The 27,179-nt window shown below is 34.0% G+C and overlaps 2 protein-coding genes across 4 annotated transcripts in view; one reads left to right on the forward strand and one right to left on the reverse strand.

Moving 5' to 3' along the window:
• FAM227B (family with sequence similarity 227 member B) overlaps nt 1-554 on the reverse strand; it is a 321,697-nt gene extending 321,143 nt beyond the window's left edge. Inside the window, exon 1 of the mRNA XM_031955171.1 lies at nt 475-554. Coding sequence (XP_031811031.1) covers nt 475-480 — 6 coding nt within the window. The 5' untranslated portion in view covers nt 481-554. The remainder of the gene's footprint in view (nt 1-474) is intronic.
• Nucleotides 543-27,179, forward strand: DTWD1 (DTW domain containing 1). Of its 3 annotated transcripts, none has more exons than XM_031955173.1 (6): nt 543-679; nt 12,645-12,922; nt 17,289-17,318; nt 20,198-20,341; nt 21,284-21,551; nt 26,753-27,179. In XM_031955173.1, the coding sequence occupies exons 2-6, from the start codon at nt 12,677-12,679 to the stop codon at nt 27,004-27,006; spliced, it is 942 nt and encodes a 313-aa protein (XP_031811033.1). In that variant the 5' UTR covers nt 543-679; nt 12,645-12,676; the 3' UTR covers nt 27,007-27,179. The 3 variants fall into 3 exon arrangements, with proteins under 3 accessions (XP_031811033.1, XP_003755975.1, XP_031811034.1); XM_031955174.1 differs by lacking the exon at nt 543-679 and adding an exon at nt 700-714; XM_003755927.4 differs by lacking the exon at nt 17,289-17,318.

The raw sequence follows: 27,179 nt of genomic DNA on the forward strand, positions 1-27,179 counted from the left end.
AATCCCTAGGAGGTGGGGCAGTTATTATCCCCATTTTACAGGGAAGGAAACTGAGGCGGAGTGACACAGAGCTATTTAAGTGTGTAGGCTCTTAAGGCTAATCCTCTATCATCCCAGCCCAATAGCCCCGGGGCCGGTCAACTATCCAAATCCTGAGGTATGGTATCCGATAGTCTGTCTCTAGGTCTAGGCTCTCTAAATCTCGCCGAAGCCTGGCTCCTCAGTCAGGCTGCCTCGCTCTCCACGAGTGGGCCCCGAACCTCAGGGCGAAGCGACGGACCGCGTTGAGAGCGGAGGGAATCACCCCAAGCGAGGAGGCAGCGGGGCGGACACTACGGCTCCCAGGCTCCCAGCGGGTACGGGAACACTCCGAGGGCGGGCCAGCCCAAGGGGCCAGTATGATTTGTCGGAGGGGAGCCTTGAGGCGGGACTTCCCGCCTGTTCCCGCCCCTTTCCTCTCCTCTGGCCAGTTACCTTCATGGTTGCTCTTCGGTGATCGCCGCCTCCGCTAACGGGCTCCGGAAGCGCGCGGAGGTGGGCCCCAGGAAGGGTTGCCGCGGCCTGGCCGGCCTTGGCGCCGCCGCCGTTTCAGACTCGCGCTCGTTGCGAGCTGGAGAGCGGAGCCGAAGATCCGGGGCCGGGGCGCCGGGAGCTGTAGGCCCCTCTGGGGGCCGTGCAGGTCGGAATCCCATTTCGTTCTCTGTCCTTCTCCGGGTAGGAAGCCGGAGACCGGGGGGGCGGGGGGGGCCGGAGAGTCCTGGTCTGAAATGGGCTCCCAGGCCTGGGAGCGGGCCTCTGGGCCCGGGAGCGCGGTGATATTGCAGCCGAGGGGAAGAAAGTGTAAACTCTGGTGACTTGGAAGCCCTCCCTGCAGACTGCTTTATCATTCTGCTCCGTACATATGCATGCGTGCGTGCACTTTTGCATAAACGCATGCATATAAATGCACGAGTTTCCATATCGTGGGTATCATGTGTGTGCATACAGACAACTATATTGTGTCAATTACTGATAGAGTCTCAAAAGGTAGCTAGGTGGCGCAGTGGCTGCTGGGACTGCAGTCAGGAAGCTTGTTCTTCCTGATTCAAACCTGGCCTCTGACACTTCCTCACTGCGTCACCCTGGGCAAGTCGCTTTACCCTGCCTCAGTTTCCTCATCTGTAAAATGAGCTCTGGAAGGAAATGGAAGAGCGCTTCAGCATCTCTGCCAAGAAAACCCCACATGGACTCGAGAAGAATTGTGTGGGACTGAACAACAACATAGTCCCTAGTCCCATAGAGTTTTAAGCTGTATAGTGTGTATCTGTTTTAAGACTTTGGGGACAGTATATGTACATTTGCATTTATGTATATCTATATAGACCTATATACACACATGTGTACTTATATGCCTACAGATTACATACATGAGTGTGCTTAGAGATCTACAAATTACATATTGTATAAACATTTACATTTAAGTTGACACACATGTATATGTGCATATAAAGACACAAACACACAAATTCATTTGTATGCATTTATGAATGTACCCTTGTTGTCCCTTATTAGAATATAGGCTCCTTTCAAGTAGGAATTGTTTTCATCCTTTTTATATGTCTATCCCACTTCTAACACAGTAGCTGGAGCTTTGGTTTTGATGGATTCAGCAGCAGAGAATTCTTTTAGAAATGTTGAACCATCTTATGTATGTTCCAGTTTTCATTGGAGAGGATGTGCATGAAAAGGAAGGGCCTCTCAAAGGCACAGAGAATAATAAGCAATAATATATTGTTGTTGTCCATGAGGTTAAAATGATTGGGTAGACTGGGGATTCATAAGAGCACTGGACTTGGATTTATTTTATGCTGAATTTGTCAATAACTGATCTCAGATGATTCGCCTCTAAAATTAAGGGTCACTGAGATGCCTTTCAGGTCAAACATTGGTATTCTTGAATTTGTCAAGTTGTTCCTTGGAAATAATTGGCCAGTTAGGAAAATTCATTAAATTTCTTAGTGTTATTTTGAACCATTGATGAAGATGACTAGAAACTATTTGTTTTCCATATTTATAAAAACATTTTTTTAAAAAACGACCTTATAAACATTTAACAATTCTGTGAGGCATGTAGTACACATACATTAAGGCAGTTAGGTGATAAAATGCATAGAAAGCTAAACTTGGAATCATGAAGATAAGATAAAACCTCCCTCAGATACATTACCAGCTGTATGACTTTACCAAATGTATATACCAAGTTTCCACATTTTTTGAATGAGTCATTAATAATTTATTAAGTGCCAACTATGTGCCAGCAAACTGAAATGGAGTCAGAGATAGCCCAAAATCCAGTAACTTCAGTAATTAATTGCCTTATGTGGAAGTCATATGTAGCATAACCAAGTGGCACAGTAGTGAGAGGGCAGCCCTGAAATCAGAAAGACTTATTTATTGAGTTCAAATCTGGCCTCAGACACTTTCTGTGTGACCCTGGGTAAGTCACTTAACCTCATTTGTCAATTTCCTTCTCAGTAAAAGACAAATTGAGGAAGAAAAAGGCAATATTAGTCCAGTGTCTTTGCTAAGAAAATCGCAAATGGGGTCGTGCAGAGTGGAACATGATTTAAACAGCAACAACCAAAGACATCATATGGAGAAATATTGAGTGGCACATAAAAATAATACTTAATACCTGTGTCAGAGGCTCAAGGGCAGGGGATATTTCATTTTTGCCTTTCTATCCTTGGTACAAATTCTGGATGTAGTTTTGTGAATTGCTGTCTGCCTTGATATCTTGTCTAAGACATGTGATTTCTAAGGGCTGGTTTTATTATTCTGTTCAATAGGAAAAGGCATCCTTGAGTGACTTCAGTTCCCAGAAAGTTTTGAATCAACAAGTATAAATAAATAATATTGCCACTTATGTATAAAATACTATGGTGGGATTTATAGAGAGAGCAAAAGAAGTATAAGTTTATAATCCCTGTACTTTGAATAGTCCATGCTACTTAGAGCATGGTCTGGATATGGTTTCTTTGACATAGGGAACTCGCAGGTTGGTACCTTTTTAGCAACAGATAATCTTTGAGAGTTGAATAAAAAGACTGAGGGCTTAAATGACAACACCTAGAAGGTTTTGTGACTAGTTTGTTGGCAGAAGGACTCGAACTCTGGTTTCTTGGCTTCAAGGCGATGGCTGTACTCTGGCTCTCACTTTTGCTTATGTTGGGCACTTATATGTAGTGTTCTTGTTTTTTTGGGTGGTCTCTGGATCAGCTTTCGTTTCAGTTCGGTAATCACCACAAGAATAGCCAGGTGTTAAAGTCCAAATTCTTTACTGTCTCCTTGCCTGGGACTGGGCAGCTTTTTAGAGAGCCTTTCAGACTGGCCTTGATCTCAGTGGGGGAAGTGCAGGAGGCCAGCCACCACAGTGGTGTGAGATGAAGTGAATCTGTTTCTGAATCCCATCCTGGCTCTTATATACTCTTTTATAATTACATCATCATAGGTGTGAATCTTATGGAACTATATTAAGTACTAAGTACATGTACTGAACCAGAGAACTGTTAATCACCACAAGATAACCATTGTCTTTATCAATTCCACTGAGTTAGCAAGTGGATCCTTGTTTTAAAAACAGAATCCTGGCCCATAGTACTTATAATTTATACACATTTGGAAGAAATCTGGAACCATACCAGAAAATGATAGGTGCCATATGAGTGATACAATCAAGGGAATTAGGGATTCAGAGGGTAAAAAGATCATCACCAATCTGAGTGAACCTTGGAAAACCTAATGCTTAAAGTAAAAGTTGATTTGAACCTTGAAAGATAAATATTATTTTGAAGTAGGGGTGATGGTGAATTTCAGGCAGAGGGAACAAAAACATGAGCAAAAATAGGAAAGCACAAAATATACATGTATAGACTAGTTAGATTGGAACAGGTTTTTTTTTTTGTTGTTGTTGTTGTTGTTGTTGTTTAAGGCAAGTAGTGGGATAAAAATATGGAAAGATATGTTAGGGGCACATTATTGAGGTTAATTAAAGCTCATGGAATTTATTCTACACAGAATTGAGAGCTAGTGGGGCATGAAGTTTCCTTTGTGGTGGTTTTCAATTTTCATTTAAGTGCTTATTATATGCAGAGTCTCCTGTTTGGTGCGGGGGCTATAGAGACAAAAATGAAACCATACCTGCCTCCAAGGAGCTTATTCTACTGGACCAACTCTGTGCCCTTTGTTCAGTATTTGGTACAGTCTTGCTGCACACAATGTGTGGCTCTTTTCATTTACTTTTCTTCCTTATTTATTGATTCCCTTTGTTTATCACCTTCATTTTTAGTATATGCCATCCTTTCCTTATTCTGTAATATATTCCTTGTTAAAAGATTTAAGAAGAAATATTTTAAGAAAGTTCACCAAATCCAAGATGTACGCTGAATCTGATTATATTTAAGATTGCATACCTTTGAACCTTGTCTCTGGAAAGAGGAGAGGATACTCTTCTCTGAGCCAAGCTTGCTGTTTGTAATTATACAGAATATAGCATCTGGGTAGCTAGTAGATATGATGAGGTTGATGAGTCAAAGAACCAAAATATGATGAGGTGAAGTCTAGTTTTGGGGGCTCTCAGTATGGGAACCAAAAATATGATGAGGTTTAGGTTTTGGGGTTTCCTTTAGTAGGGAACCAAATGATGAAATCTAAATTTAGGGAGCCAAAATGAGATAGGGTTTCTGATGGTCAGGGAGTTAAATGATAAGGTCTAGTGGCAGGTTTGGGGTTCAGGGAACCAAATGGAGAGGTTTGGTTCCCCTACACCCCCTTTGGGATTTGGTGCAAGGGTAGGGAGTTTTGGGGAACTTCCTTCTGGCGGTGCAGAGGTTCTCTGTAAAGGAATTTACAATCCCAAAAACCTAGATTGATAAAAGAGGTTTATTATAGGGATTGGGAAGTAAAGTTAGAGATCCTGACAGAGAGGCATAAAGTCTTGTTAGGGAAATAGGTTAGGGTAAAGAGAGGATGACACTGGAAAAGAATATTATTCTAGTGGGCAGAGGCTTCCTTGGCATAGCATGGCATGTTTAGAACCTCTGCAAAGACAGGATTTTAGATTGACTCTTTTATAATAGTAGTTTTGGCTACAAGCTGAAGGGGGCTAGTGGGTGGAGTCCCAAGTTAGCTCATCTACTAGCTGGGTTTCAGCTTGAGCTGGAATTTGAATAGAATAGAGTTCCTTTAATTGAATAGGGTTGGAATTCGAATAGATAACAGAATGAAACTGTCTTGTTTCCTTCAGGCTGGGTCCCTCACTGAGGTAGAGTTGAAGGAGATTTTTTCCTTCAAGGAGTTTTAGAGTTTCGGGGTCCCTTTTTCAGATATAATAGTGGATAGAGTGCCAGGCCTGGAGACATGAAGTCCTGAATTTTAATCCTGACTCCGACACTGACCAGCTGTGTAACTCTAGTCAAATCACTTAACCTTTGCTTCAATTTACTTATCTGTATAATGGGGATTATAATAGTATCATGTCACAGGGTTTTTGTGAAAATTAAAAGAAAGAACATTTTTAGAGTGCTTATCACTGTGCTTGGCTATAATAAGCTCTTTATAAATATTAACATGCCATCATCATTATTATTAGGTCAATTTTTAAAAAAATTACATTCTTGTCATTTTGTCTATTGTTTTCTTGGCTCTCGTTATTCTGTGTTAGTTGATATGTCTTCCCATTCTTTTGTGAATTCTTTGTATTTCTTCTTACTTGGACATTTCTTGGACTTGGACATTGGACTGAATTGGACTTACATTGGACTGAAATATTGCATTGCATTCATATGCCACAATTTGTTTACTATTCTCTACTCAGTGCTTACTTTGTTTCTAGTTGCTTTCTATCACAGTTGCTACTACAGAATGAATTGATAGGAATACTTTAACATATATGGATGCATTTGATGTATCTTTCTGTATTAAGTATTCTCAGGTGTATGTTCCTTGTAGCAGGATTTCTGGGGGAAATGTTATTGATATTTTAATCACGCTCTTTGACCTAATTCCAACTTACTCTTCAAAATAGTTTGACCATTAATGTATTCACCAATGGTATATTAATGTGACTATCTATTATCAATCAATACATATTTATTAAGTACCTCCTATGTGCCAGGCACTGTACTAAGTGTGGGGGATACAAAAAATGGTAAAAGATGGTCTTTGCCCTCAAAATAGTAAAGAATTAACAGAAGGAAGATACTACAATTAAAAGAAGTTAGGAAAGCTTCCCATAGAAGCAGTGACAGGAGTGTGAAACTGTGTTTTATTTTAATCTGTAAAATTAACACTCTGCAATTTTGTCCCCTTTGATACTTGGCCTCCCAGACTCCATAGAGTCTGAGAGAGAGCATATCTCCTCAGACAAGTTAAATATTGTTATTCAATTGGAAATCTTGGTCAAAAGCACTCCATTGATCTTTTGGGGGTACCGGTTCTTCAAGAAATTCCATTTTTCTCAAAAAAAGATCTTGGTCTGATAATCAGCTAAAACTGCCCCCCAGCTCTCCGCCAAGATCTTCTTATAAGTTTCTGTTCACTCATTTCTTTGCAGAATGGCCAAAGAGGACTATGCCTCCTCCCTTTTATAGCTGCCTGTCAGGACCTCTGCCCTCTGTGCAGACATTCTCTTCTCAGCGGAAAAACCTTTTGTTTTTTCTGCCACTGAGGAAGTCAGTCTCCTAGCAAAACTGACTTCTGCAGTGCCAATAAAATTTCCTTTTTGCTATTTCTAGTTCAGGAATTCTTTCATGAAGGACATGCATGAACCAAAAGGGGTTTCCCACAATTCTCCATCAGTAGGATTTTAATTGGGATTTGAAGAAAGCTAGGGAAGTCAGTAGTCAGCACTATTACTCTTCATCTTTTGTTATCTTTGCCAATTTGCTCCATGTTAAGGGAAACCTCAAAAGATTCTTTTGATTTTTATTTCACTTAACAATTGGGGTAATCTTTCATTTGTTAATAATTTGCAATTCTTTTGAGAATTATTTAGTCATATCTTTTAGTCACTGATCCATTGTAGTGGCTCTTGTTCATATATATGTGTATGCATATATAAAAATACATATTATATATGTATTCATATGTACATATGGTCAGTTCTCATTACTCATGGAAGTTATGCTTTATAAAGTTGTAATGAATCCTGAAACATTGCTCCTAAAGGAAATACAGGGTTAGGTTTCTGAAAGTCTTTGTTCACATTTACTTTAGCACTTTCTGCATTGGTCTCACCTGTATGTCAGTACATTTTCTCTTCTTTTTTTGGGCATTCATAAAATTTTGTTGATTCATAAATTCATAAATTTTTATTGATTCATAAACATTGAACTCGTGGCCAAAAGTAGTATGTATTTATGTCTGAATGAAGATTATCTAACACATAGATTTTCTCCATAAGGCACACTACAATCTTCTACATAAGTGTTATATAGTAAGCAGTAAAATCGCCACAAAAAAGCACAATTTAAAAAAAAAATGACAATTATGTAGACTGTGAAATGGGCACTTATTTATAGTTTGAGATCTGAAATTAGAAGGCAGAATATTGCCTTGTTCAGCCTGAGCTGGAAACATGGGCATGTGCTGACTCAAATTTTTTGCTGTTCTGAACATGTCTATGTTCTTAAGACTTAAGATTTGAGACTTTTTGTTTCATTTCATGTGGAAAAGCTTGAGATCTTTTGCTAACTAGAAATAACCTCCTATAGCTGTTGGGGTTATTAATAAATTTTAGTGAATAGATGAATTTGCAAATATGAAATCTTTCAATAATGAGCACAAACTATGTGTGTATATTTCCTGTATATATCTTGGATATCAGACTATATTAGAGATAATCACTGAAAAGATTCTTCCTGTTCCCTCAATTAAAAGCTTTCCTTATCCTGACTAAAAGGATTTTCCTTGTTTAAGAGATTTTAAGTTTCATGTAATGGGAATTATCTATTTCATTTCTTATAGTTACTTCTAGAAAGGGAATTTTCCAGTTGTTTAAACTTCTGGGCTTCTTTTTCTTCATCTGTAAAATGAGGTGTTTGGACTAAATGGTCTCTTAAGATTTTTTACTAGCTTTAAAAACCTTTGACTGCTAATATTCAAATAAGTAACCAAAAGTGTGGTTGCTACAGACCCACTGACCCAAATTCCCAAACTCATCCTGCTGGTTATTCTTCCTGTACAAAAACTGTGAGTGAAAACAGATCTGTGACAATTCAGTCAGAGGGCTTTGCCGTTATATCCCCCATACTTTAATTCAGGTCTTTTCACTCTAAATCACTTTAGGTGGTAAGAATACCTTTGATGGTTTTGCTGTGTTTTTGTATACTATCTTGAGGGAAATTGTTAGAGCAGTAGGGATAATGCTTTGAAGCCTGTAATTTTGGCTACCTGTGGAAAGAGTTGATTTGTTTTCTATTAATTATTGCTGGGTATGGGAGAGAGGAGAGGAATACATCTACTTTCTCTGCCATATCCTCCTGAGAACGTATGGCCAGTTTGATTATGGGCAATGGAGAGTTTTCCTAGGGCCCTCCTTCCAGCAGTAAAGAAGTGTGAAAGTCCAGCTGAAAGAGAAGCAAAGTACCACAAAAACCTATACATTCCTGAAGCTTAAATAATGGGGTCATAAGATTAAAGCGAAATAGCAATTCAGTGATTATCTAGTCCTATCTTTTTATCTGAAATTTTAGGAAACTAGGACATAAAAGAGGGGAATCTCCTGCCAAAGTCACATAATAAGTATCAGAGCTAGAGTTTGAATCCAACTTCTTTAACTCCCAAACCAGTGCTTTTCCTACAGTACTAGACTGAAATTTCTAGGCATCCATTTTGTAGCATGTGGAACACACCCAATAAAATTTCTTGTACTTACTGACCTTTTGGAGAATAAACAAATTCCATGCTCCCATGTACCCCTTTTCATTCCTTCATTATTGTTCAATAGATTCAGTAGTCTGGTTAATTCTGTGATCTCCATAGGTGCATTCAAGCCCATCAAACAAAAACACTAAATTCTGAGCAAAGTAGAAGTGGGGAAGGACCAAACTCACTTAACTTTGGGTTTCTTTAGGATTGTTTTCAACAATCTGGAAAATCTAAAGTTTCTGTTAATGATGACTAATTCCCTATAGGTCTTTGGGCTGTAAAAGAATGAACCAAAACTCAAAATATTTGGCTAGAGTAAGATTGGCTTAGTAGCATATTGAGTTGGATTTCATTGACTTGTACTCGACATCATGTTGGTCATCAAAGCAGGACATGTGTAACAAGAATGTGTATCTTGCACTGAGATTTATTTTATATCCTGATCTCTTGGACTTGGTCAGACCTTAAAAACCCCAGGAATCCCTTCTCAACAGAGTAATCATTTTTTTCCTTTCTATAAAAAGTACTTCAGGAATAGTATCTGATTTCAGATCCATAAATTAGAGGAGTTATTTCACAACCAGGTGACTTGGGGTAGAAGGATCTACTGAGTAGTTTTTTGAGATGGGAAGAAGGTATTGGATCACCCTTCTAAATTATTACTTGCTCTGAGCTCTTTAAAAACCTAAAACCTGAACCTAATCAACATGGACAAACAATTTTGGTTGTTTATCCCCTTGGGTAGATTTGGCAAATATATGCTACTCTTACTTTAATGACCAGCATACTTTTTTTTTTGTTGTTGTTGTCTTTTTATGTGGGCTTCAACCTCAACTGTGATTTGCAGTCTGAAGAAAGCCCCTGATGAGAGGTTAAATCAGTGTCACAAACTTTTTAGCAAATTACATTGTATTTTATTTTCCACTCCATTTTTTGTTCATTTTGCTTTCTATTTTTTAAAACCACAGAAAATTTCCTATTGCTTTTTTGCAGCATTTCTTTTGTCACTGTCTGTATGAAAAATGCCTAGGGTTTCATAGTTAAACACCACAATACCATAAGGCAACATAATAAGAAAATCCACCTGTAGCAAGGGAATGCATATCAAATCAAAGGGGTCTCTACTTTCTTTTCTCTCTTCAAGATGTATTTTGGTAGTTGAGTATGTATGTGGCAGTCATAAGTAATTATCCTCCTTTGGAAAAAAATTGAAATAAAAAAGTTATTTTACTACTTTGATCATTTTTTCCCAAGATTCAATATAGACTCTACTTTGAAACTTACCTGCCATAATATCAGTTTTTAGAAAGAATTTTAAAATGATCTAGCCCATTTTATATTAGAATAGCAATCATTCCCAAATATCCCAAATATCCGTGACCCAGATAATACTTTGTAGACTTTCAGTGATGGTTAAACCAGTTTTTGCAGTCAAGTATATTCTGCTTTTAAAAACTTAGATTTATAGCCAAATTAATTTTTAGACTTATGTAAGAATTTAATTTTATAAGGAATATTATTGATTCTAATATCTTTGGCAGTAGGAGATCCTTTGTTTTTGTGGTTTTTCTTAAATTTAAATGGGAGAGGAAAATCAGATAAAAAATAGAACCAACTTTCTTTTGGTAATTTCATTGTCATTTTAAAAATTACAATACTAGTTGTAACAAGAAATAACAACTAAATGTCTTTTGACATTCAAATTCTATATCTTATTTATTATGTGTTTCTTGATTGTGCTAATCCATGTACTGCTTACATAAATCAATAATAATAATAATTGACAAATAGTAGACTTGTAAAATACCATATATATGTGTGTGTGTGTGTGTGTGTGTGTGTGTGTGTGTGTATATATATATATATATATATATATATATATATACACGCATATGCTTTATCTAATTTGTTATCATCCTTGGGTGATAGATTAGATATAATCTTTTTGTATGTGGGAAAAAATTAGACTCACCAGAGTTAAATGAGTTAGCTGCAGCCACATTTCAGAGTCTGAATTTGAATAGATTTTGGAAATGACAAGTTTAGTCCTTTTTACAGTGTTCTCTCTTCTCCCTATCCCTGTTTTACATTTTTTTCCCATCCTCCCGTCCTGTTTTTATCGGTTCCCATGGGTTCAACTCTCACCTATATGCAGCTGACTCCCAAATCTACATAACCACCATTAATTTCCTCCCTGATCTTCAGTTATACATGACCATTTGCCTGTTAGAAATTTCAAATTGGAGAAAAATTTCAAACTCAACACATCTAAAACTGAATTCATTTTCTTCAATGAGTTCTCCCATCTTTTGCTGTTTCTTTTGAAGATACTACTATATTTCCAATCTCCCAGGTTTGTGACTTCCATTCTATCCATTATTCTTTATTCTCTCTCATCCCATCTAAAAACTCATTCACTTAGCAAATCTTGTTGTTTCTATTATTATAACATCTTTCACATCTGAACCCCCTCTCTGCACTTACAAAACTCCTCACTTCTCACCTAGAGTATTACAATAACCTCATTTGTCTCCCTGCCCCAGGTCTCTCATCACTCCAGTTCTTCTCACAAACTGCTGCCAAAGTGATTTTCCTTAAGTGAAGATCTGTTGTTTCTAGGATAAAATATAAACTTCTCGGTTTATCTTTTAAACCCCTACATAATTTGGCCCCAATATATCTTTCCAGCCCAACTGGAGATCACTCTCCTTGTTTTTTGTAAGTCAGCCAAATTGGACTTCCCTCTTCCTAATTCATGACACTCCATTTGTCTCTGCCTTTCCTACTGGTCATCCCATATACTTGGAATGTTTTCTTTCCTTCCCTCTTTTTTCTAGAGCCCTCAATTACGATCTTGTGCATGAAGTCTTTCCTGATTCTTCCATCTATTAGTGCCTTCCTACTTTGTGTATATTTATATTTATTCACTTTACAAAGTGTATATATTTATATATATGTACTAGTTTTTCCCCATTAGAATATAAGTTTCTAAGAAATATTGTTTTGTCTTTTGGACTTAGATCCTAGGGCCTAGTACAGTGCCTGGCATAGGATAGGAACTTAATAAGTACTTGTTCATTGATATGACTGCATAACCTAAAACAAAAAATAATTATTATAGTTCATATAAAAAATGGATTTTCTACATCATTGAACGTCATAATTGAAAAAAAATAAGTTTATAGGCTGCTTTTGCTTTTTAATTTTGATAGAACGTTCTTGAAATTGCTATTTGCCATTTCCAATTAGTTTTGTTTTTCAAATATGTGAAATTTAATAGTAAAGAATTTCAATATTTATTGTTGTTACCATTAATTGTTACACATTATTGACATTTCAGTTTTAAATTAAATCACTATGTATATATCAACATAGTTAAAAAAAAAAAAAAGGATCACGATGTTCTTACTGCATTTGGAGTTAGGGGACTTTGGTTTAAATCCCACTTCATCTATTTAGTACCTGGTATAGGTAAGTCACCACCTTTAGGGTATCTCAGTTTCATCATTTGTAAAATGATGGGATTGGGCTCAGTGATTTCTAGGGTCTCTCCCACTACTAAATCAATAATGTTATGATAAGTAACTTTGTTTTAGAAAATATATTTGTGTAAATGTAAACGCATATATGTATATGTATGATTTCTGTATATGTTTGTATATACATATATGCTTTTTGTGGTAATTTTTTATGTTGAAATTCCTCATTCGCAATATTTTATTGTGCTTTGATTACAGGTGTATTGGCTCTTCTCTTTGGAATTAAAAAAATGTCTCTAAATCCACCTCTGTCTTTCAAAAAAGACAAAGATAGTAAATCAGAATTACAGGACATTTCTTTAACTAAAGAAGATCCCCTTCAAAACTTATGCTTAGCATCTCAGGAAGTTCTCCAAAAAGCCCAGCAGAGTGGTAGAGCCAAATGTCTCAAATGTGGAGGCTCAAGAATGTTCTACTGCTACACATGTTATATTCCAGTTGAAACTGTCCCAGTTGAACAGATTCCAGTTGTGAAGGTTTGTGAAAAAAGAAATGCTTGGGAATGGAATAATGGTTCAAGAAACTTTCTGTATTTTTCTGTTATAGAATGGCTACAGTATCATTAAATGGTTCCATTAAGTGAATTTCATTTTTCATAGCAAATTCAAAATAATTTTTCACTCCTGAGATGATATGCCTCAAAGAACTTAGTATTAAAGTAGTAATTCTTCAAGTTGTTCGGCTGTGCTTTCTTATTACAAGCATAAAGTAACTTAGTGAATTAAATATTTCAAAAATTTAGTAAATAGAAGGTTAATAACAAATCTGATATGGTGATAAGATTTTTATTAAATACTTAAGTTATTGTCTATAACAAAAACATGGCATATACAGATATTTGTGATATGCCTCATTCAAAAATCATTTAAAAAACGACCTGAAACATACCAAAATATGACCAAAATATTTCGGATCTCAACTACAGAACAACCATTGTCTAATAAACCCAAAATGGATTTCAGCTAGACTTTCATTCAAGAATACGTAATGGTGATAGTTAACAAAAGTGAAGCAGAAGCTAACTTCATATGTTGTAAAATATTCAAACTCTTCATAAGTAATTAAAATGGATAAATATTGCTTTATTCAGTAGTATTCAAACCTTTTGTTTTCTGGATCACTTTGATGGATTGTCTATGATACCTAGTTAATTAATAGGTGGATTTATTGAATATCCCTCATGTGCCAGCACCATTTATACTACCTACAACTTTGTGAAGAAGATAAAATAAATATAAAACTCAACCCCTGCCCTCAAGACTGTGGAGAAGTGCAAGTATGTAATACAACTGCAGTATTTAAAGTTTTCTTTTCATTGGCAGGAATTCCATTATTTCAGGTATATTTTTAAAAGTTTTAAATTTAATTCTTTTTAGTGTTTTACATGTCTGAGAAAATGTCCTTTAAGCAAATCCCTATACATTTTTCTGTGATTTCCTTTTGGGATTATTCTCAAAGACCTACATGAATCATTGGTGCTGTGCATTCAGTAAAGATGGAATGGGAGAGAGGAAAAAAACAGCCATCTACACACTGAATTGAGAGTAAAAGGATCTAGCCTTGAATCCTCATCAGATTTCCTGACTTCCTGTGTGACTGTTGGCATGCCACTCAACTTTTTGGGGGCCTCAGTTTTATCTGTAAAATAGGATATTTAATTAGCTAATCTTAAAGTTGCTTTCCAGCTTAAATTTATTAACCTTAACTTTAAAAACACTGATCTAATGGAAAATCTTCTGACCTAAATTCAGGAAGTATGGAGTCTCATTTAAACTCAGTATTTCTCCCCCAGAAATCTCAGAAGCTAGAGAATGCACTTCCTTCTTATACATGCCTGCCTTTTTGAGAATAAATGAAGCCAATAAAAATGAAAGATTCAGAACAACTCAAAGAAAGTCATGACTGTATCCTTTAAGGTGTAGTTAATTTATAATATTATTCTGGTTTCATCAGATGCAAATGGAATTCCATCACAGGTATTATCACAAAGTAGGCCATATTCATAGAAAACACATTGTAAGTTGAAATCATATAAATTAAATCTGGTTTTCCTGTAGAAACAATGCTGAAAAAGAACTTGATACATTATTTAAGTGACCACAGAAACATTTTCATATATTCAGCTATTTACCCATATAAATAACATAATTTCATAATATGAAAATTTCTAAAATATAAATAAAACATGACAACCATATTATATAAAATATTTTAATATGATTTAGTGTCAAGACTGCTATCCTAGGATCCCAGAACTGGAAGATATTTCAGAGACTATTTAATTCAGCATTTAAAGTCAAATTTTTTCTACAATATATTGGACAATTGATTATTCAGCATTTGGAGTTTTCAAATAAGTTGGTATATTCAGTGTTTACAGTTGTAATTGTTAGGAAGTTTTTATTTTATGTCAGTCAGAAGACTGTCCCACTGCAGTTTTTATTTTTGCAATTTTAACTTTAATTTTACCATAACATTTTAGAAAGTAAAAGATCTCAGTGCCCAGAAAAATTTCTTAGATTAGAGTTTTAACAGATGTTTGTGAGACTGTTCAGGGAGATCATTTGAAGGATTTGTAAAAAAAATAATTAAAGAATCTCCATTCTGTACTTTACCTTTTCTCATAAAATTTCTCTGGAGTAAGGATAAGCATTACTAATTAAGTTGTTCTCCATTCTAGGTAGTATAATGAGTATGGTATAGACTTAGAGTCAGGAAAACTTCAAAGTTTCACCTCAGTCTCTGATTAACTGTGGGATCTTGAGGGAGTCAGGACTTAACAGTGTCAGTCTCAGTTTTCTCTTCTGTAAAATGGGGGTGATAATAGCATCTACCTCTTAAGGTTCTTTGTAAACATTAAACTTATATGCATATTCTGGTTGTTTGGAACTTTTGTTGTTGAGAAGATAAAGGCCTTTCTTCTCTTATGCAGGCAGGTAGACTCATTCTAAAGAGCAGCTTTATCTGATCTTCAGTAATATAAAGGATTTTCTAATTAAAACAAATGAATCATGTCTTACACTATTTGCCCTTTCATTCCTTAACACATTCTTATTCTACAGTATCAAAAATTTCCGAGTTTTAACTCTGAGTTATTTGACTTGAATAACAGCACAACTCTGAGGTGGATTGAATTTGCTCAAGTTCATTTTAGGCAAAAATTTTATATGCTGCCTTCAGACAGTAGATTGAAATTATCACATGCTCACTGCCCCCTCCCTTTTATAGCCATTCCCAAAGATTGCATGCCTAATGTAGTTGTAAAATAATGAATTCGTTATTTTTTTCTTCTGACATATATATAAATATATATATTAGTACTTAAATATCCAAGGGACTATTATCTTCCAAGTAGTTAGTTATATTGCCCAGGGTTTTTTTTTTTTTTTCCCCTTAATATCTTTAGCCTATGGAAAGTGCAGAGATGGGAAATGGAGTGTTATGTAAGAAGAGGGGCAAATAGGCAGCATGGACTAGATTGGAGTGGACCTTACTGGCAAGTCCTGACTTCTCTTCAGCAGTTACCTGAGTAGGGGTGATGGACACAAGCACAACTTAGCAGGATTGTTGTTAAGGACCATGCCTAGGTGAAGGGACAGGTCAATTCTTCGAGAGCCTCCACAGGTGTTTTAAAGCTGTGGGACACAATATCTTACTTGTCTTCTCCACTCATCAGATTTCACTCTTGTGTTTTTCTTCTTTTTGTTACAATTTGACCAACCTTGGGATACTTAGAGAGGGACAAATGATAAAGATGGGAGAGAAGGGAGTTGTAGGGAAACAAAGGCTATAGTGTCAAAAGATGAGCTTGGCTGGTGTGTACCCCTTCCTCTTGTTTTACTCTGAATCATTTGCTCTTAATTCTCGTTCAGAACTCTTCACTTCTTCCTTGACTAGTTTTTGTTTGCCATTTGAAAATTACATGAATGTGTAAATTGTCTATATAAATCCTCCCCAACAACAAAAATAACTATGATTCATTTTTGTGACTTGTTAATTATGTAAAGCAATTGATACTAATAACCAGTAATAGAGAAACTTATTAACTTAAATGAATCTTGGGGTTGGCATAATGTGTGTGGAATATATACGTACACATGTGTTTGCATATAAACGCTCACACATATATACATATATAAATAATATATGCACACAGGTACTCCCTTTCTTCTGTTCCCTCTCTTTTATTCTACAGCAACAACAATATAATAAAGTAAACCAGCCTGCCAGTGAGTAATATTCGTGGCAACTTAAAAAGCCCAGCCTTCCCCATTTCTAATCATATTTTATTGGATAGAGTTGAACTTAGGATTTCATTAGTTTAGGGAACTCTACCTTCAATTAATGGCAGATAGTACGTACTGTATAATTTATAATTTCATAAAATTGCCTAGAGCATCAATAGTTAAAGTTACTTTCCCAGAGTCAGGTTAAGTGTCAGGTGGAATTTGAATCCAGGACTTTATAGCTGTGAGGGCAAGTTTTAATCATTTATGTCACACAACATTTTACAGAGTAAATTTAAATTGCTCAGTGATTTAGAGAAGCCCAAAGCTTAGCAGTATATTTTATAGAGAACCTCTTGAGTAGGTAGAAGTGCAGGCTGACATAGCCACTACTTGAAACATAGAACCCCAAATCTGAAAGGTCCACTGGGGAGAGGTGGGGGATGAAGTCTATAAGGGGAAAATATGTAAATTATGTTCTAGCTCCAACAAGTCATGATTTACTAAAATACTTTATAAACATGGCAGAATATATTTACTTTAAAAGAATTTTTTTTTTTTTTGAGTGAGAGAGACTGGTCCCCATCATCTTTTTTGTTTTTTTTTTTCTTTACAGATGCAAGAAATATATTCAGGAGGCATTAAGGCAAGATTTGAGTTAATCCTATGTTAAAGCTGAGACATTATATTGAAAGAATATTTGGTTCTAGATCAAAAGTTCTTTGCCTTTTCTATGCATGGACTTCTTTGGCACACTATAAAGCCTAGAGATTTCTTCTCAGAATAATGTTTTTAAAAGCGTAAAATAAAATACAAAGGATTACAAAGATAAACAATTATATTGAAACACATTTATCAAAATATTAAGGGCAACTGGGGATGACTTAGCTATTCTGAGCAAAACATTGATTCAATAAAATTCTAAAAGACTCATAATGAAAAATGTTACCCACCTTTAGAGAAAGAATTGAAGGAGTCTATATGCAGACTGAAGCATGCCATTTTTCACTTTCTTTATTTGTTTAGTGTTCTTTCTCTTTTTTTATAACATAAATAATGTAAAAATATATTTTATATGATTGTATATGTATAACCTGTATCAAATTGTTTGCCATCTCAGGGAAGATTGTACGGGAGGAAGAGAAAAATGTGGAACTCAATTTTTTAAAAAATGAATATTAAAATTTGAAGTAAAATAAAATTGTATTAAAAAAAGAAAAGGAAAAAGTATTTAATATTGCAAGAGGAAATTATATAGTGATGACTTTACAACTTCAGTTACTAATGGAGAGGTGAACTGATTCTATCATTCTGAAGAGCAATTGGATACTATGCCCGAAGAGCCACCAAACTGTGCATACCTTTTAATTCAGCAATACCACAAGTTCTGTATCCCAAAAAAATCATAAAGAAGGGGAAAAAAGGACCTATATGTGCAAAAATATTTATAGCAGCCCTTTTAGTGGTGGCAAATTTTTATAATAAAGATTATTTCTGTGGGGGAAAAGTAAAACAGACAGATAATCAAAATGAAATATTAAGGGGAAAAAAGTTCACCGAATTCAGATTAAGAACCTCTGTTCTAGATGGTGCTGCAGGGAAAATTATATAGAATTAAGGAAAATATGTACATGAACTGATGCTGAGTGAAGTGAGCATAATCAGAACATTGTACACAATAAAAGAAAGATTATATTATGATCAACTATGGCAGACTTAAGCTCTTCTCAGCAATGCAGTGATCTAAGACAATTCCAATAGACTTGGGATGGAAAATGCCATCTGTATCCAGAGGGATAACTATGGAGACTGAATGTGGATCAAAATATATTATTTAAAGCTTTTTTTGTTTGTTCGTTTGCTTTCTTTTCTTGTGTTTTTTTTCTTTTGATTTTTCTTCCACAAGTGAACATGACAAATATAGAAGTATGTTGAAAATGATTGTACATGTATAACCTATATCAAATTGCTTGCTTTTACATATATATGTGTGTGTATATATAAAATGTATATGTATATAAAAATGTTCTCAACACAAATATTGTACTGCTAGTAATTGGATTCTGAATAGCTGAGTAATTATAATGAAAATATCACTGGATAACCTTTGCTTTCAGAGCTGAATATTAAAAATAAGTTGAAAATTGTTCCATTGCATACTACATACTCAGTGAAGAAGTGCATGTTTGTTTTACATAATATAGCTATCCTTAATATTATGAGGTAAAAAACATGCAGTTTTTAAAAAAATATATTTTCCCCAGTTACATATCAAGATAATTTTTGACATTCATTTTTATAAAATTTTGAGTTCCAAATTTTTCTTCCTATCTTCATCACCTCCCCTTTTCTGAAGAAAGTAAGCATTTTTATACAGTTTATACAGCTGCTATCTTGTAAAATATTTTCATATTAATCACAGTTATGAAAGAAACAGATTAAAAGAAAAAAACAAGAAAGAACAAAGTAAGTAAAAAAAAAATATGCACTACTCTGCATTGAGTCCATCAGTTCTTTATCTTGTTAGAAGAGGATTTTCTTTGATGAGTTTTTTGTACTTGTCTTGGATCATTGTGTTGCTGAGAAGAGCTCAGTTGTTCATCACACAGTGTTGCTGATACTGTGTACAATGTTTTTCTGGTTCTGCTCATTTCATTTTGTATCAGTTTGTACAAGTCATTCCAAGTTTTTCTGAAATCTGCCTGTTCATCATTTCTTATTGCACTACATTCATATACCACAAGTTGTTATAGATGGGCATCCCCTCAATTTCTAGTGTTTTGCCACCACTGAAAGAGCTGTTATAAATATTTTTGCACATATAGGTCCTTTTCCCTTTTTACAATCTCTTTGGGATACAGAACTTGTTATATTGCTGGTTCAGAAGATATGCACAGTTTGGTTGTCCTTTTGGATATCATTCCAAATTACTTTCAGAATGGTAGTATCGGTTCATATTTTCACTAGTAGTGCATTAGTGCCCCAATTTTCCCACATTCTCTTCAGTATTTATCACTTAACTTTTTTTTTTTTTTTTTTTTGGTCATATTTTGGCCAATCTGGTATCTCAGAGTTGTTTTAATTTCCATTTTTCTAAACAAAAGTGATTTAAAGCACTTCTGCCCATAGATAGCTTTGATTTCTTCATCTGAAAACTTCTTGTTCATATCTTTTGATCATTATCAATTGAAGAATGGTTTGTATTATAAATTTGACTTAGTTCTTTATATATTTGAGAAATGAGTCCTTTATCAGAAATACTTGGCTATAAAGATTGTTTTCCAGTTTTCTGCTTTCCTAATCTAGGTTGCATTGGTTTTGTTTGTAAAAAAGCTAATAGGTTTGTTTTTAAGACATGCTTTCAAGATGGACTTAAAGTTTCTTTTTTATTTAATTGAAAGTATGTCTGGAAATTTATTATGTACTTGACAGTTTAGCTTAAAAACCCTATGGTCCTTTTTAGGAAAACATAAATATTTTTACATGTAAATTAGATTTTATGCTTATCTTTTTTATTTGCTCCAGCTTCCATTGAAGATTGATATCATTAAACATCCTCATGAGACAGATGGCAAAAGTACTGCAGCACATGCTAAACTCTTAGCACCTGAAGATGTGAATCTTTACACATATCCATGCATTCCAGAATATGAAGAAAGGAAGCATGAAGTAAGTCACCTTTTCTTAGTGTGTCTTGCATGATATTTAAAAATAACTTTTCAAGAACTATATACAAGAACAGTTAATTTATCTGAATATTGTTGAAGAACAGAAATTCCAAGTAACTTATGATTATTTCTTTAAGTAGAAAAATTTTAAAGCTTTTTTTTTCTTTCAAGTTTTCAAATGTTTAAAAAAACTATTCAAAATGGAACTATTTCTATGTATATGTATATGTATAAATATATATGTATTATATACATATTTTCTGAATTGGTAGACTGAATTGGTAGAATTTGTAATATTATTATGTAAAATTAGAATAATAATTTGTGTTTCCCTACTGAATTGTATGCACATTGAATGAGAAGACTGCCATTTCTATATATATTTCATGTGTGTGTGTGTACATTATTGTATTTATGTGCATACCACCACACTTATTAGTTTATTAGAACTACTTGCTGACAGAATTTAGTCATTTCTTGAAGGGTTGGGGTCATAGTTATGAACATTATTACATTGTGTGCTATAATAAGGTATCCTTGGAGGCTTTTTGAGCAGTATAGGTTTATTTGTTTCATAGGAAGATGTTCCATATTGCTGTATTGTATAATTATTGTATCTGTCTTTGTAGCATCTAAGCTGTGAGATAGTATTTCTTGCTAATATCAGTGTGTCATTCAATAGAACAATTCACTCTAACTCTTTACTCCTTCCTCTTAGGTTGGAAATAAAACCCAATTGAAATCCAAGTGTTAAATGTACTGAAGAAGTTATATAGATAATAGAAAATAAATCACTGTTATTGATTAACTGATCAGATTTTTTTCCTTAAAACAGTTTTAAGTCAACTTTATTAAATGAAATATGAATTTATCAGTCTGCATTCATCTTTAATTATTAAGGATCCATGCAAGACATTACTGATCAGAATTTTCTTCATTCTAGATTGTACTTGTTTTTCCTGGTCCCAATTCTGTCTCAATAGAAGATATTTCCCTTCATTTGCATAAACACAGTCCAAGTAATGTTTTATATAGTAGTGAAAATGACAGACCTGAAAAACTACCCAATAAGCGCCAAAAAATGGAAGTAGAAGAGAATGGAGATGCAAAGGACAGCAGCAAGAGGGACAGTGCTTTGCTGAAGAAAGTTGTATTTATAGATAGTACCTGGAATCAGACCCACAAAATAATTGCTGATGAACGACTTCAAGGTAAAGAGATTCCTAAATATACAGAAATGTGTCATGAACATAATAGGAACTTAATTTATTTGATCTAATTTCATTTGAATATGTTTATATGTATTTGGCCATAATATAGAAATATAAAAATCTGAATAGAGTAGAAAGCATTCTTTCTCATGTGTTTGCATTTGGTATATTTTAGCATAGTCTGAAAAACAAACTTGGCAAATCAAAGATATAAATAAGTAGAGATTGAATAAATAAGGTTGTATTATGTTAGAATGATTATTTTTTTCAGTAGAATATTTGTGCATATATTTAAGCTTTTTATTATGTCAAGAAATAAAGTTTTTTTTTTTCCATTTTCTAGGCTATTTTGTTATCATATTTAATGAAGGATATCTATCTCTATCTCTAGTTTTATCTCTTTATCTATCTATCTATCTTTATATTTGTTCCTAACAGAATATAAGCCGTTTTGGTTAGTTTAATTAACTATACTTCTAAAGACACATAAGCAGCTAGATTCACTTTTTCCATGGCTTTAGCATCGATGAGACCATAAACTTTGCTGCTGCTGCAAACATAGCCAAAATGGTCTTTCTGGTCATGTTCATCATATTGGGTTTACCATTAATTGATATATTTTTTTTTTTAAAACAAAATTATATTTTTCTTAAATTGATCAGAATTTTAATTTTATCCATAGATTTTTCTGGGAAAATATTGAAATTAAGAGGGGGGGGAACCTTATATGCATCTCTCATCTATAAAATGGCAGATTTCAACTGTAAATTATTTAAGTTCCTACTATAAAAGGAAATGGCAAAAGGTCATGAAGAGTTGGGTATGCCTGAAATGATTGAACAACAATAAGGAGAGTGTTGAGTGAACTGGTACCAGTTAAGGGAGAGAATAATGAAGGATTAAGATGTAAAGAAAAATACAGGGGTAAAATTTAGGAAAATTAAGTTTCTTTTTGCCTCTACTTTATACTGTGATCTTATCAGTCATTTAACTTGTATCTTTCTTAGTTTTCTTGTTTGATTTACTTGTTTATCCAATTGTGACTAATACCTCCCTCTCTGAAAAAAAAAAGGGCCTATGAAATCAGTCATGTGATTTTTCACATTGGATAAGACCTTAGTTATTTAACCTAAAGTGAATATAACTTTCATCTGATTAGGGAAAGAAAAATCAAAATATATTTGACTAATACTAATAATGATGATGAAAAAAGGTCATGTATTGAGTACTCATGTGTCAAGTATTGTGCCTTTAAACTCTGGAGATATAATTAGAAAAGGCAAGATAATATCTGTCTTAATAGGGGAAGACAACATGTAAAAGAAAGTTCAGGTGTAGGGTGGATAAAGAGCTCCAGAAGTCAGTCCTAAGGGTTAATGGGCTAAATGGCACAGCTCAGAGGTTCTTATGGGGGCATTTGCAGGTCACACTGTAGTACCTGGGACTATATAGGACTTGAAGCCAGGTTGATGATAACATCTAGAGCAATGGTACCAAACTCCAAATGAAGGAGACCACGAATTCAAAATGTAATTTTTATCTTTGTATTTTATTTTATTTGTATTTATTTTGTTACAAACTTCCCAATTACTTTTTAATCTACTTTGAACTATTCTCCAATGTGTACTTGATAGGATGGAAAGGCAGGGAAAATGGCAAGATCTAATGGTCTGCTATTTCACCCAAAGAATTACAGTTGGTAACTTCCAGCTTGTCCAGATGATGTGAGCAGCCATATTATACTACTTTTCCAGTGATCCCAAATGAAATTTGGACAGTTTAGGGAAGAGAAGATAGATGAAGGTAAACTAAGGTAAAAAGTCACCTCTGCTGGCAGTTGGGATTCTTGGAGTTTTGGTAAAGAATTTTATGGGGGGAGGAGCACTTGAATCCTATCTTGGACTTACTTTTCTTCAAACTTATTCATACTTTCTGACTTCGGTTTTTCTAAGTTTCTTCACAAAATTTTGATGTACTGCACCAAGTGATAAGAAAGAAAATTTCACTCAGGGAAATTCTGTTGGTAATATCCTAGGATGGCAGTTTTTGGGTATTCTAAGAGAAATTTTAATTTGGAATTGAAATCTGTGCCTTTGGCACAGGTAAAAGAATCTTTTGTCATCAGTGACTAGAAGAGGTATAGAAGAAAACTTAACTTCTGTTGTTTTTAGAAATAATTTAAATTAGGAAGAAGATCTGGAGACAATTATAGCAGCCTGATTTACAATTTAACCAGAGCCAAGCTAAAGTGAATAATGTCACTAGGCTTTACATTATCTTACTGCATGTAATTTACCTGCTCCAAAGCTCCATTCTGTAATATGGCAATTTTTCTACACTAGTTATCTATTTTTTCATTGGGTGTGCAGAAGTAGTATTCTGGAAGAAGTAAAAATATAAAACCTGTAAAGTCAGAACCTATTGTTGGACAATCCCATTCATAATTATTGTGCCCGTATGGAGCTTGGCATATACTGTTTTTAATCACAAATATCTCATAGGATTGTGAGAGTCAAACGAAAGAGATAATCTGTGAAGAATTAGAAAGATGCTAAAGTATTTGAAAAGGTATAAAGCTGCTAGAAGTAAATGCTTCATACTAAACCTGTTTTCTAAGTAGACTTGTGCTATATCCTAGATTTATACAAAATCTTTTTATTATGGCATCCAAGACAGAAACAGCACTCTAAGTTTAAAATTTAGATCCTAAGCAGAAATTACAGGTTCTTTTTAACTTTAGTTAGTTGCAAAATATACAACTCTTTAGTAGAAAATTCTTCCCCTTTCTCCTTCTCACCCCTTGTGGGCCCCCTGGCAATATAAGGATTACTTGAGGCTTTGCTTGAATTTATAACTTTTGCATATGTGATAAGGATGTAAAATTGCCAAAATGTCAATTTTTTCATAAGTCCAAGTTACTTTCACAAGAAACAATCAATTTTTGTAATAAATCATTTTTTGGCTTTATAAATATTTCAAGTTGTTGAAAATATGCTAAATTAAACAACTCTGACCTCTTTTAACATATTAAAACTCTAAAACTTAATACTTTGGAACTTTTCTATTTCTATTATTTTGATGGTAAAGTCAATAACTTCCTTAACAAGGTAAATCTACACTGTTATAATAAACTTTGCAGAGATATCTTTGGGTATTAGGCCCCTGTCAAAATATAGTTGTATTAGTTAGAAATATCAATGGAATACTCGTCGAGAGAGGGAAATCTAATAAGAAAAAAAGAATAGTTTCTATAGTGTGTGTCTACAATTAGATTGCCTAAGACATCTGGTTAAGATAGCATCAGGTATAGAGGAGTCTAGATCTTCTGCATGTTCTCTAGCCACCAGATTGAATAATAATCAAGAATTAAAATAGAAGCACTGATAAAGTTAGTACTTTATTTACCCTGCATTGGGGAAGGAAAAATATGAACTTTAACAATCCTAATGTCTAGAAGGGAATTAAATAAGAAAAAGAGGAACTGAGGGTAGTTAGCTCTGTTTAAATGATTTTATTAGGGGAAAGGAAAAAAGTGGAATAAATGAGGAAGAAGAGGGTTGAACTTGTATTTCTCCTAATTAGAGTATATGAGAAAGGATGCATAGTGGAAGGAGAGAACATTACGTAAACTTAATTCTTATTTACCTGGTCAAAGGAAATTTGAACACATACTTGGGCTTACATACACAACACCTAAAGAATTTGATGTAGTAATTAATGTATTAAAAAGAGTGGGGAAACATGAGATAAGCAAGGGGATCAAGGGGTTTAAGAGGAAGGAAAGGTTATGGGAAGGAATAGTCACAAAAAAGTTCATTTTGAGAGAATGGATAATCAAGAGAAAAAAGAAACTAAGAACCGGTGAGCAACCTCTTTTGTACTAGAAATGTTATACATGATAGGCCTCTGATGGTTCCTGAAAGGAAATAGAAAGAAGTATATGTATTTAACAGCCATGTATATTCAATTTGCCACAAAAACTTCCTTATAAACAAATATAAAGAAATCAGAAATGTTTAGTGTATCAATATTGATGATCAATATCAAGTTCACAGTAACCAAACATTTTTTTTAAAGATTTCTTGTCTGACTGTTTAAGTGTGCTTTATAATTATTCAGTTTCACTCTTCTTGCCTATATATAGGCAAAATTTAAAGTAAAAACTCAAGCTTTTAAATTTGAGCTGAGTTCATATATTTTTGTACTATGTTTTTATAGTAAATTACTATCTGAAATATCATGAAGTATATTCAGGCATTTTTGTTCTAAATATTTTTTTAAAAATTCAATGATTTAAAAATTGATCATGAGAATAGGAAAGTATTTGATATGTTGGTTTGAATATTAATATGCCATTGTATCTGTGATCTTAGCCACAGGGCTTTTCCAGCAATGTAGATAATAACAATTTTAATTGTTTGGTGGGTTTCCTATACAAGCACACAAGTTTATTTAGACAACTCCCAGTTTACCTACTCATTTGAATTATTTCTCTTTATGTTTTCAGAATTTCATCCTTTAACTCCCTATTTCTGTACTAACTTCCTCTAAAGAATTTTAGTCCATTGTTATTCTGATTCTTTCTCTTATCCTTTGAAAGCTGTTCTCTCAAAATCTAGGGTACATCAATCAACCAATAAATAATTGTTAAGTGCTTCCCAAGTGCCAGACCCTGTACTAAATACTGATGAATGTTACACTGTTCTGGGTCTTTTAGCCTCTATGATGTTCCAAGATGAAGTATTTACTTTCTTAGAGGTTCCCATCATTTTCATGCCAGCAGTCAGTTCAATTCAATTTAGTTAATTTTAACAAAAATTTATAAATAGTTTGCTATATGTAAGGCACTATTCTAGGTGATATGGATATAAGGATAAAAAAGTAGAGAATAGATAGAAGTGGATCATTATTAGCCTAGACAGATAAGTTTTTCAACTGTTGTCCATTCATCCTCTTCCCAATTAATATGTGGTGATTAGGTAACAATGATATATAAAGAACATCATTCTATAAACTTACATTATTGTTGTGTTCTCTGAAGCATTGTATACATTGCTTTGTTTGGAACTAGAAATGGAAGGAATTGTGCCAATTATTTTAGTGAAAAAACTTAATAGTTAAAATATGGATATTAATAATTGTTGGTATCATTCAGTTAAAATGAAATAGTTTATTTATACTTCATGATTTTTTTTTTACAGGGTTGTTACAAGTTGAATTGAAAACACGGAAAACTTGCTTTTGGCGCCATCAGAAAGGAAAGCCAGATACTTTCCTTTCCACAATTGAAGCTATTTACTATTTTTTGGTAGATTACCACACTGCTATTTTAAAAGAGAAGTACAAAGGACAATATGACAACCTTATGTTTTTTTATTCATTTATGTACCAATTGATTAAAAATGCCAAGAGTTCTGCAAGAAAGCAGCAAGAAAACAATATTATTAATTTGTGAACATAATAATTTATTAAATTTTGTAATTGTCATGTTTGATAAACTTGTAATAAACATTGTGCTCTGCTTTTTTACTGCTTACAAAATCTAAACCTAACTGTGCTTAGAATAATGGTTGCCAGACAAACAAGAATGGAGAATAGCTGTTAAAAAATAAATTTTTTTTATAAGTA

The sequence above is a fragment of the Sarcophilus harrisii genome, chromosome 2 (assembly GCF_902635505.1).
Source record: "Sarcophilus harrisii chromosome 2, mSarHar1.11, whole genome shotgun sequence".
Classification (NCBI taxonomy): domain Eukaryota; kingdom Metazoa; phylum Chordata; class Mammalia; order Dasyuromorphia; family Dasyuridae; genus Sarcophilus; species Sarcophilus harrisii.

Bases quoted from the DNA above. Each gene is read 5' to 3' on its own strand.
- DTWD1 (XM_031955173.1), top strand. From the start codon at position 12,677: ATGTCTCTAAATCCACCTCTGTCTTTCAAAAAAGACAAAGATAGTAAA. The intron at 12,923-17,288 runs GTTTGTGAAAAA...TTTTCTTTACAG, and splicing joins AACAGATTCCAGTTGTGAAG to ATGCAAGAAATATATTCAGG. The intron at 21,552-26,752 runs GTAAAGAGATTC...TTTTTTTTACAG, and splicing joins TGCTGATGAACGACTTCAAG to GGTTGTTACAAGTTGAATTG.